At 42.2% G+C, this 12,150-nt stretch overlaps 1 protein-coding gene across 12 annotated transcripts in view; it reads left to right on the top strand.

Moving 5' to 3' along the window:
* Positions 1-12,150, top strand: part of kmt2d (lysine (K)-specific methyltransferase 2D) — a 219,505-nt gene that overhangs the window by 158,559 nt on the left and 48,796 nt on the right. For all 12 annotated transcript variants that reach the window (XM_078201292.1, XM_078201290.1, XM_078201295.1 and 9 more), the window contains 3 exons: positions 7,371-7,494; positions 7,743-7,830; positions 9,190-9,256. In XM_078201292.1, the coding sequence (XP_078057418.1) occupies positions 7,371-7,494; positions 7,743-7,830; positions 9,190-9,256 (279 nt within the window). The remainder of the gene's footprint in view (positions 1-7,370; positions 7,495-7,742; positions 7,831-9,189; positions 9,257-12,150) is intronic.

The raw sequence follows: 12,150 nt of genomic DNA on the forward strand, positions 1-12,150 counted from the left end.
GATGCCAGCGTTGGACTGGGGTAAGCACAGTAAGAAGTCTCACAACACCAGGTTAAAGTCCAACAGGTTTATTTGGTAGCAAATACCATAAGCTTTCGGAGCACAGCTCCTTCTTCAATGGAAGAAGCCAGAGAGTGGTTGTGGAGGATTGCTTCTCTGAGTGGAGGCCTGTGACTAGTGGTGTGCCGCAGGGATCGGTGTTGGGTCCATTGTTGTTTGTCATCTATATCAATGATCTGGATGATAATGTGGTAAATTGGATCAGCAAGTTTGCTGATGATACAAAGATTGGAGGTGTAGTGGACTGTGAGGAAGGTTTTCAAAGCTTGCAGAGGGATTTGGACCAACTAGAAAAATGGCAAATGGAATTTAACGCAGACAAGTGTGAGATATTGCACATTGGAAGGACAAACCAAAGCAGAACGTACAGGGTAAATGGTAGGACTCTGAAGAGTGCAGTTGAACAGAGGGATCTGGGAATACAGGTACAGAATTCCCTAAAAGTGACGTCACAGGTGGATAGGGTCGTAAAGAGTGCCTTTGGTACATTGGCCTTTATAAATCGGAGTATCAAGTATAAAAGTTGGAGTGTTATGGTAAGGTTATATAAGGCATTGGTGAGGCTGAATTTGGAGTATTGTGTACAGTTTTGGTCACCTAGTTACAGGAAGGATGTAAATAAGGTTGAAAGAGTGCAGAGAAGGTTCACAAGGATGTTGCCGGGACTTGAGAAGCTGAGTTACAGAGAGAGATTGAATAGGTTGGGACTTTATTCCCTGGAGCGTAGAAGATTGAGGGGAGATTTGATAGAGGTGTGTAAGATTTTGATGGGTATAGATAGAGTGAATGCAGGCAGGCTTTTTCCGCTGAGGCTCGGGGAGAAAAAAACCAGAGGGCATGGGTTAAGGGTGAAAGGAGAAAAGTTTAAAGGGAATATTAGGGGGGGCTTCTTCACGCAGAGAGTGGTGGGAGTGTGGAATGAGCTGCCGGATAAAGTGGTAAATGCGGGGTCACTTTTAACATTCAAGAAAAACTTGGACGGGTTCATGGATGAGAGGGGTGTGGAGGGATATGGTCCAAGTGCAGTTCAGTGGGACTAGGCAAAAAATGGTTCGGCACAGACAAGAAGGGCCAAAAGGCCTGTTTCTGAGCTGTAATTTTCTATGGTTCTATGGAATGTCATCAGGTCCAGTAGCTTTACTATTATATATTTGCTTGACTGCTCTTTGGACTTCCCCAAAGGGAAGCGCATGGTCCAGTAGATAGCTTTAATGGCATTGAAAAATTTCACTTGTCTTGTGACATCAGCATGTCTTGGGCTATCTTTATCCACCAGCTCGTTTTTGAACAAAGCTAGTGTTGTGCTTAAACTTGTTCATGGTAGTACAGGGAAACATCTGTTAGTGGGCAGGCTCTGGGAATGGGAGATGCCGGTTAATCAAATACGCCAGTTAACTGAGATGTGAGGTGACTGCCGTGTTTTCATCCACTCTAGGGTGATCACCCAGGCGTTGACACCTTGAAATGCAGGAGTGTGCAAATCGAGGAGCAGCACTGAGGGGATTATGCTGCTGCAGAGCAATGGGATGCTGAGGCCGGAGCAAGGACAGGCCTCCAATAACTACCGGCGAGTTTGACATCTCGATTAAAAAAACAGACCCAACCCCAGAATTCTGGTTAAGAGTGATGCCTAACAGAAATGTTACTGTATTTTATCTTTGTCCATTAGTTAGGATGGGTCTGACAGTTAACTAATAAGTAGGGCTTAACCTTTAATAGGCTGATCATTTTCAGAAAATTAATCTGCTTTTTGTTGGAAATACAAATTTGTTTGCTGACATACTGGCGTGAAAATAGCTTTTTGTGGCTCTCATTGATGCGCGGCTCTTTCCTAAACATTCTTGGAACTCATTTCTTATATCCTCAGTTTCGAGAAATTTTGCATTTAGCTTTCTCCCTGTTTTAATGGTGTTTACAAAGCTTATTTAAAGAAATTAGATAGCTTTGTCCTGAAAAACTTAATAATAGTCCAACAGCCATCTTTGTGACATGTAACCCCACTGATAGAACATGGTGGTAATCCCTTAAGCAGATGAATCAATTGGGGTTCTCATGTTCAAGGTCACAACAGTCAAGAGTTTATACTTATTTTTGTTGCAACTGCCAGTATGGATCATCTTGCTGATTGTGGTTACCAGCCAGGTTGGCCAAGGCGAGCTATTTTTAGGGAACACTCCTGAGCACGCTGTATGTATGACAAGAAGATCCTAAAGCGGGCTGCTCAGTATATGAGCTGTTGCCAGGTTGCGCTGCTGCTTTGAAATCCCACTGCAAACTAACCAGTGACTTGAACCTTTGTGTGCTTTGGTTTGTGACTAAAGACTCCCATCAGCTATTGTTGTCCCCATCGCCATTACCCCATCACGGGTGGCACAGTGGTTAGCACTGCTGCCTCAGTGTCAGGGATCCAGGTTCGATTCCGACCACAGGTGAGTGTGGATTTCCTCTGGGTGCTCCAGTTTCCTCCCATACTCCAAAAATGTGCAGGTTAGGTTGATTGACCATGCTAATTTACCCTTTAGTGTCAGGGAGACTAGCGGGGTAAATATGTGGGGTTGCGGGGATAGAGCGTGGGTATGGTTGTTGGTGCAGGCTCGATAGGCTGAATGGCCGCCTGCGCTGTAGGGATTTTATGATTGGCAAAAAGGAAAAGAGAAGATGGTACAAAGGAAATGAAATGCTGAGAAACAACTGCACATTATATTTTTATAGTGGAGAAGCAGGTGCACCAAAGATGAATCAGATCCTCAGAGTGCCCTGAGTCAAGGATAGCTCACTGCTCCCACATTGAGCTGCTCCCTTTCATATTGTGGAGCACAGAAGGAAGTGATTTGTCTCGTCCAGTCTATGCCAGCTCTTTGAGCTATCCAGTGAGCACCACTCCCTGGTTCTTTCCCCATAGTTCTGCAAATATTTCATTTTCCAAGTATGTATCTAATTTTCCTTTGAAAGTTGTTGGAGTGCATGACTTGAAAAGATAGTGGAAGTGAATTCGGCTTGTAAACTGTTGCATGAAAGAACTCTTGGTTACACCTCTGAATTTTTTTATATCAGAAACTTAACTGGATAAGCAGATGCTACTTAAAGTAGGAAAATACAAAACCTTGCATTGAGGAACAGAAATATACCTTTAATTGATTTTAAATGATTTAAAGGCGAAGAAAGATTTTTGTATGCAGATAAATAGCCCATTACAGGTATAGAGGAGGCAATTTTGTATTTTAAAAAAACAGACTTGGTGTAGTGATGTCCTATCTAGGAACATAGAATACAGAAGTATGGAGGTAATGTTGAATTGTGCAGGGCCTAATTACATTGCACAACTGTAGCAGCTGGACATTGAGTGCAGTGAGACTGGGTGCTTAAATTTGGGAATTTGCTAAGTGGGGAAGTTTTAATGGTTGCTCTCTTCTCAATTGGTGTCAAATTTGCAGTTAGCATTTAACTGTCACAGTGAATTGTAGTTTATTTCCATCTTAGTGATAATCAAGGTCTCTGCTTAGAAGCAGCTACATGGTAGTTAATTAGGTAGCTAGTTTGAACTGCTTCCCGTCACTGCCACAACTACAGGAGGTTCAGTAGTTGCACAAAGGTGGCAGATGGGGATGGAGTGGTATGAGACTGAATAATTAAATTTGCGAATTTGGTAAATGAGGGATGAGGTGCTGGTCTGGCATTTTACGGAAAAAGGAGTGGCCCAAGAGAGGGAGCCAGAGACGGCGAGACCTGAGAACTGGATAATGGAGGCATTAGTTAGATGTCTCAGTGGGCAATTGGTGCGTTTTCATTCCCCCTTTTAACTGGAGCAGTAGCTTCAATCTGGGCAGGTGATTTATTGCAGTTGTAGGATATGGATTCTGATTGAGATCTGTGTAATCCACAGCAACTACATCTGCACTTAAGTGTATGTAGCTTGCGGAGCTTTGGCTCTGAGTTGATGAGCTGGAGACCAAGCTTCCTACATTGCATTGCATCAGGGAGAACAAAAGTTACCTGGACAGTTATTCCAGGAGGCACTCTCATCCTTAGATTAGGTACTTCTGATTTGGTCTGTGGTCAGGAACTGGAGGGGATGACTACAAGGAAGGCAGGTATGGGGATCCAGAAGGTAGCAAAGGAGAAGCCTCAGCTCTTGCAATTGACCAACAGGTTTGCGGTTCTTGCAATTTGTGTGGATGAGAGCAGGGATCATAGAGAAGATAAGCAAACTGACCACAGCACCACGGTGCAGGGGGCCATTCAAGTGGGATGGAGAAAAAAGAAATGTAGTACAAGATAGTACAGTTAGGGGGGTGGACACTGTTCTCATACCCGAGAGTATGAGTCCCAAAAGCTGTAATGTCTGCCTGGTGCCAAAGTTAAGGACATCTCCTCAAGGTTGGTGAGGAACTTCGAGTATTGATCCAAGTGTTGTGGCCTACGTGGATTCCAAGGACATAGGTAGGATGGAGAAAGAGGTTCTGCTGAGGAAGTATGAACAGTTGGGGACAAAATTAAGAAACAGAACCCCAAAGGTAATAATCTCTGGATTGCTACCTGGGCCATGAGCAAATTATAATGTGGGAAAATGTGAGGTTGTCCACTTTGGCAGGAAGCATAGAAAAGCAGAATATTATTAGAATGGAAATAGAATGCAGAATGCTGCAGTACAGAGATCTGGGAGTCCTTGTACATGAATCATAAAAGTTGGCATGCAGGTACAGATTAGGAAGGCAAATGGAATGTAGGCTTTTATTACAAGGGGATGTGGAGTATAAAAGTAGGGAAGCCTTCCTACAACAGTACAGGACATTGAGACCGCACTGAAGCACTGTGTATAGTTTTGGTGGTCTCATTTTAAGAAGAGATGTTTGCATCGGAAACAGTTCACAAAGGTTCGCTAGGTTGATTCCTGGAATAAAAGGATTGTCTTGATGAGAAAAAGTTGAGCAGGTTGGACCTATACTTATGGGAGTTTAGAAGAATGAGAGGTAATCTCATTGAACTATATAAGGTTCTGAAGGGACTTGACGGGGCTGAGTGGATATTTCCTCTCTTGGTAGAATCTAGAACAAGGGGACAACGTTAAAAATGATGGGTCTTCCATTTAAGACGGAGATGAAGAGAAATTTGAGGATCATCAGACTTTGGAACATTTCCACAGAGCAATGGAAGCTGGGGTCATTGAGTAAATTCGAGGCTGGGTTAAACAGATCTTTGACAAGGGAGTGGGTTCCGAGAGACAGGCAGAAAAGTGGGGTTAAGGCCACAATCAAATCAGCCATGATCTTATTGAATGGCGGAGTAGGCTTGATGGTTCAACTGGCCTATTTCTTATGGTCTTGCATAACACATTGAGTTTTGTGTGCCGTTTTAGCCAACTCATTATTAAAAGGATATAGAAGCAATAGGAAAAAGTGTAGTATAAATTTACTAGTGTTACCTGGACTGATGGGTTATGCTCATGAGGAAAAGTTTGTTAGGCTTCCCTGTGACCAGGATTTAGTTCTATCCACTATTTGCACTACTTTGGATGTTTGAAATTGTGTTTCTTGCTTAGAAAGCGACACTGTTATTGTTTCAATTTAGTTGGTGAACTTCAAGGCTGTATGTGATTTTACATATTTGACAGGGAATGCCTCCAGGCACAGGCATTTTATCTATGATCACTTCCCACTCTTACCTCATTGTTTCATCTGCTGCCACAGGAGTCAGAACAAGAATGTTGTTTCCAATCACACATCTGCTTACAAATCTCGCCTAGCAATTTAGACAGTCCTAACAGTGACCTATGGATCAAGAATTAAAAGCAAATGGATGGTTGAGTGCATCCTACACAGCTACTGTCCCCGAAGGCCTGTCTGGTGGTTGAGGTGGGTGTTAAAAGATCCTGTGAAGAGCAAGGAGTCCTCTGATGCCTTGGCAACATTCCTCCTTACCACCACCAAAATCAGAATAATTGTGCTGTTTCTAAGGTTTTGCTGTGTGCAAAGTGTCTTGGGTTTCATGTACAGGTACTTTATGGCAATTCTGTTTTTTTAAAAAAAAATTTGGGAGGGTTTCTGAATAACATTAAAAGCCTATATAAAAGGTGGCAAGCTAAATGTAATTTTATCTATTTCATAGCTGCTTCCTTGATATTTCTCAATTGGGTTCAAATTATGACACATGCAAGATTACCACTTGTCGCACTTCTCACATTTACTAAACATGGCTATTAAAGTTCAACTGCCAAGAATGGCAACTAATGCTGATAGCTCGTGTTATAGTTCTTGTGCAGGCTCATCCTGAATCATTTCCACTTGGGTATGCTTCTGTGGTGTGTGGAGGAATGCAATGAAGAAGGTAGTTTGTTTACTTGGTTGGGGCATCTTCATTCTTTACGTCTTCCCCAGTCACTTGAATTCTGCCCATCTATCCACAAAAGAGTAAATTTGGTGGTGGAAAGGGGTTGGTGGTGGGAGTGTTATCAATGAGTTTAATTAGTTTTATTTTGGCTTCAGATTTAAATGAATTGGTGCAATTGCACAAACCGTAGTGTTATATTCAATGTGGAATTAAGAGGTAGCCTGCAGCACCACCTATCTGCAACATTATGACAACATTTTCATGTGATTGTCCAGCCTCAGAACATATCAAGGTAGGCTATACTATTGTATGTGAAGGATGAACGCCATTCAAACAATGAAGATGATCCCAGGTAGGTAATCTATCTTGATCTTGGCCACCTCCTCCTCCCCCTCTCTTTCTCCGCTAGGACACATTTTGAATGTGAGCCCATTAGCAGTACTTTATCTCAGCTGTAGGGCAATTACGTGTATTTTCATTTTGACAAACTTAATTCAGTAGGAAATTAATGACGTCCCTCTACTGTGTGATATGGATGTATTGAAGCATGTTTAAACTTGGTGTGTTGTACAGTTTGTAACATACTGATCAGTAGTGAGTATTTAAATTTGGTTGAAAGCGTCAAGATTAATCCCCAGAGTAGAAAATCTGCTAATCTCTAGATTTATTCAATGGATATATCATGAGGTTGAAAAGTCTAACATACCAAATCTGCTTTTCACCTGCATAAGTTAGAAGTTTGACAGAATTATATTTCCATGATGTTTAATTCTCCCCTTTGATAGCATTTTCTTTTGAAATTTTGCAAATTGTGCAAAGCACCAAATTTCACAACAGAACATCTGCAATTTAGTAATATGTATTTGAAGCCAAGTGACAGAATTAAACTTGTTCATCGCTGCTTATTTTGAGGGCTCAATTTTCTAAGAAAATTTCTAGGTGCGGCATTTTGAACAGTTTCACCAGATTCTCTCTCTCTGTAGATTTGGATAAATTTGCAGCCGATGATATCATGGATCCCATTGCCAAGGCAAAAATGGTGGCATTGAAGGGAATTAAAAAAGTCATGGCACAAGGAAACATCACTGTGGCACCAGGGATGAATAGGTAGGTTTTGCTATCATTGTTTTCATTGATTTTGTGCAAAGTAATAGGAAAACAGAGATTTAGGTAAAGGTAATCCCGGCAAATGAAAATACTATACATAATCCAGAGTGGGAATTGTGAATTGGTGAAATTCAGATTTAAACAGACTTTTGTGTTTTTAATTTTAAAATGAGCTAACTGTAGCAGATGAAAAGTCATTTGTCAGATGTTCATGATTAATCAATGTTCTTTCTTTAATGGATGTTTAGACAGCAGGTTTCATTGTTGGCACAAAGGTTGGCTGGGGCTCCAGGACCAAATGAGGCACAGGCTAAATTGCCACCTGGAAACAGTCAGGTACTTTAAAACTGTCTGAGTTCTGTATTGAGTGTTTACAAAGAGTAAATGTTGTGGAATGTTACTTGTGGCGCAGCACAGACTTCTGAACCTGGAATTCTGCAGAAGGGCTTGATAGTCATAGTAACTGTGTTTAAGTTCTGCTGACCTCATCTACTCCCTTCAATGGCCTTGCTCCATCCTACCCAGAGTCTTTGGCAGTTCAGCCTGCCCCAACCCACCTATAATCTTCCACGGTATCATCTCCAAATTACTTGGAATTCTTTCCCATCCACAGTTTTCTAAACTGCTGTTTCATTTCTTCTGTATGTTTCTAATTGTATATCTCATACAGTTGAGCCAAAACTAACAGCTTATAATAAAAGCATCACTGAGGAAGGACCTTATAGACAGCAATAGCTCAAAATAAAATTTAAGATGGGATGGAGGGAGAAAGAGAAAAACACAAGGTGTGTGAGATAGGCAAGAGCAACTGCAGCAGATGAGTAGAGACAGTAGCAAGGGCAGAAAGACAGCACACAATGGCTTGGGAGTGAGAGAGAGGCAGGCTGTGTTGTGGGGGAGAGAGACAGAAGTGTTATCAGACAGACAATGGTGTGGGCAAGAGAGAACTAGACTTATTTGTATAGTTTATGGTAATATGAGTATGGACATTTTGCTTGAAAAATGCCAGGGAAGGTGGGCTTTAAAAATCTGTGCTTTTGCTTCAGAGTTTTTAGGGGTTTCATTCATCTATATGGGGTATTTCCAGCAGCAGCCCCTTGTAGGAGACGCTCCTTGCGTTTTCATGTGCCCCAGGACTATGCCGCCTTCATGCACCAACCTCAAATGCCTTACTTCTGCTGTTAGACCACAGCCCACCTGCCCCCTTTCACAATCCAACTTCAGCTCCTTTCTTCTGGCCCACAGTGCACCTTCCACCCAATATCCAAATTTCTCCGAGCCTGCCCCTCTGCCTCACGTTCTCTCTCAATAACCCATCATGCAGCATCTTTCCAACAGTCTAATCCCACCCCCACACCAATCCTCAAATGTTGCTTCCTGTCATTCTGAATCTCCGAGTATTTTACTTAACACAATTTTGTAAAATTATTTTTTTTAAATTTCAATACATTTAGTCAAAAGATATTTGGACATAGAGAGAATAAGACAACCGGTTGAAAAATGATTGTATAGTAATTTTAAAAAGTGTGTTGCAGCTGTAGAAAGAAAAGAAAGATGAGAGACCTGTATAAAAAGTAAAAACAACCTTCACGCGCTGCAGTGAGACATTACAGCTATTGATTCTAAATGTGTTCGTGTGTAAACTAATTTTATGTCAGTCTGAATCCTTTAATTGTAACATTTTCTGTCTTCCAGCAAGAGGCTAATAGTGAGCAGATGCAGACTCGGCCAAATCCGCCAACCTTTGTCCAAGGGTTTATCAGTAAGTCTTCAGCTTGCTTTATTTGTGAACTGGCTGTGTGGCAGTTAGAGGCTTTGCTGTTTAGATCTTTTTTGAAATCTAGATTTAATGTTGATGCAATGCTGTATGACTAAGCATGTTTGTTTTGAAAATGACAGCTTTTGTTGCGGGCAGAAAAATATGTGGATCTAATTCACACATCTTTGTACTCACTTGCAAGTTTTCTACTTTGTTTTAATGTCTTTAGCTGTCTTAGTTTTTAGAATTAATTTCCTCTAGTTAAAGTTTCACTTGTCAGGTTTCAAAAAGGAGCTACTTCCTAAGTGGCAAATAAAGCTTTTCATCTAGAATCATGCAGTACAGAAGAGGCCCTTTGGCCCATCGAGTCTGCACCGACACATTAGAAACACCTGAACTCCCATCTAATCCGTTCTGCCAGCACTTGGCCCATAGCCCCGAATGTTATGATGTACCAAGTGCTCATCCAGGTACTTTTTAAAGGATGTGAGGCAACCCGTCTCGAAAACCCTCCCACGCAGTGCATTCCAGACTGTCAACACCCTCTGGGTAAAATAGTTCTTCCTCACATCCTCCCTAATCCCTCACCTTGAACCTATGTCCCCTCATGACTGACCCTTCAACTAAGGGGAACAGCTGCTCCCTATCCACTCTGTCCATGTCCCTCATAATCTTGTACACCTCAATTAGGTCACCCCCTCAGTCTTCTCTGCTCCAGGGAAAACAATCCAAGCCTACCCAACCTCTCTTAACTTCACTGTTCCATACCAGGCAGCATCCTGGTGAATCTCCTTTGCACCCCCTCCAGTGCAATTGCATCCTTCCTATAATGTGGTGACCAGAACTGCACACAGTACTCCAGCTGTGGCCTCACCAAAGTTCTATACAACTCCAACATGACTTCCCTGCTTTTGTAATCTATGCCTCAATTAATAAAGGCAAGTGTCCTATATTTTTTCACCACCCTACGAACATGCCCTTCTGCCTTCAGAGATCTGTGGACAAATCCGCCACGGTCCCTTTGTTCCACAGAACTTCCTAGTGTCCTACCATTCATTGAATATTTCCTTGTCAAATTACTCCTTCCAAAGTGCATCACCTCTCTCAATTCAGGGTTAAATTCCATTTGACCATTTTATCTATATCTTCTTGTAGCCCAAGACACACCGCCTCGCTGTTAACCACCTAGCCAATCTTTGTGTCGTCTGCAAACTTACTAATCCTACCCTCCACATACTCATCTATGTCATTTATATAAATGACAAATAATAGGAGGTCCAACACAGATCCCTGTGGTATGCCACTGGACACCGGCTTCCAGTCACTAAAGCAGCCTTCTGTCATCACCCTCTGTCTCCTACAACTGAGCCAATTTTGAATCCACTTTATCAAATTACTCTGTGTCCCATATGCATTTACCTTCTTTGCAAGTCTCCCATGTGGGACCTTGTCAAAGACTTAGCTGAAATCCATATAAACTACATCGACTGCACTACCCTCGCCGACACACCTGGTCACCACCACAAAAAAATTCAATCAAATTTGTTGGGCATGACCTCCCTCTGACTAAGCAATGCTGATTATCCCTGATCAAGCTTTGCCCCTCCAAGTGGAGATAGATGCTCTCCTTCAGAAGTTTCTTCAATAGTTTCTCTACCACTGATGTGAGACTCACTGGTCTGTAGTTCCCTGGTTTATCTCTACAACCCTTCTTAAATAGTGGAACCACATTAGCTGTTCTCCAGTCGTCTGGCACCTCCCCCTGTGGCCAGAGAGGAATTGAAAATTTGGATCAGAGCCCCTGCAATCTCTCCTTCCTTGCCTCCCACAGCAGCCTCAGACACAGTTCATCCGGACCTGGAGATTTATCCACTTTTAAGGCTGCCAACACTTCCAGTACCTTGTCCCTATGTCAATTTGCTCAAGAACCTCAGTCTCTCTCCTTGAATTCTATACCATCGTCCTCATTCTGTTGGGTGAAGACAGATGTGAAGTATTCATTCAGCACTCTACTGAATGTCCTCTGGCTCCACCCACAGATTGCCCCCTTGGTCCCCAATGGGCCCTATTCTTTCCCTGGTTATCCTCTTCCCATTGATATACTTATAGAATATCTTGGGATTTTCCCTACTTTTACCAGCCAGAGCTTTCTCATATCCCTCTTTTGCTTTCCTAATTGCTTTCTTAAGCTCCACCCCTCACTTTATGTACCTCACTAATGCCTCCAGTGATTTGCTCCTCTTGTACTTTTTAAAAGCCTTTCTTTTTCTTCTCCTTGTTTCCTGAATATCTCTGGTCATCCCTGGTTCTCTGTGCTTGTTACTCTTTCCTATCACTCTGGAGGGAATATGCTGGGCTTGCACCTTCCCCATTTCCTTTTTGAATGCCCCCCACTGCTCTTCTGTAAATTTCCCCATTAGTAGTTGTTCCCAGTCTACCTTGGCCAGATCCTGTCTTACTAAAATCTGCTCTTCCCCAATCCAAAATTATATTTTGCAGCTCGTCTTATTTCCTTGTCTGTAGCAAGCCTAAATTCTACCATGTTGTGATCGCTGTCGCTAATATGTTCCCCACCACCACCTCATCCATCTGCCTGGCTTCATTCCCGAGAATTAGATCCAGCACAGCTCCTTCCCTTGTTGGACCCTCTACATATTGATCTAAAAAGTTCTTCTGTACACATTCCAAGAAATCTACTCCATCCAAAGCCTTAACACTATGTATATCCCAGTTAATGTTGGGAAAGTTGAAATCACCTAATATCTTGTTTTTACACATCTCCACAAATTGAGCATATATTTGCTCCTCAATATCCCTCTGACTATGTGGGCTCTATAATAAATACCTAACAATATGGCTGCCCCTTTTTTATTCCTAAGCTCTACCCACAAAGCTTC

The sequence above is a fragment of the Mustelus asterias genome, chromosome X (assembly GCF_964213995.1).
Source record: "Mustelus asterias chromosome X, sMusAst1.hap1.1, whole genome shotgun sequence".
In the NCBI taxonomy this organism is placed as follows: Eukaryota; Metazoa; Chordata; class Chondrichthyes; order Carcharhiniformes; family Triakidae; genus Mustelus; species Mustelus asterias.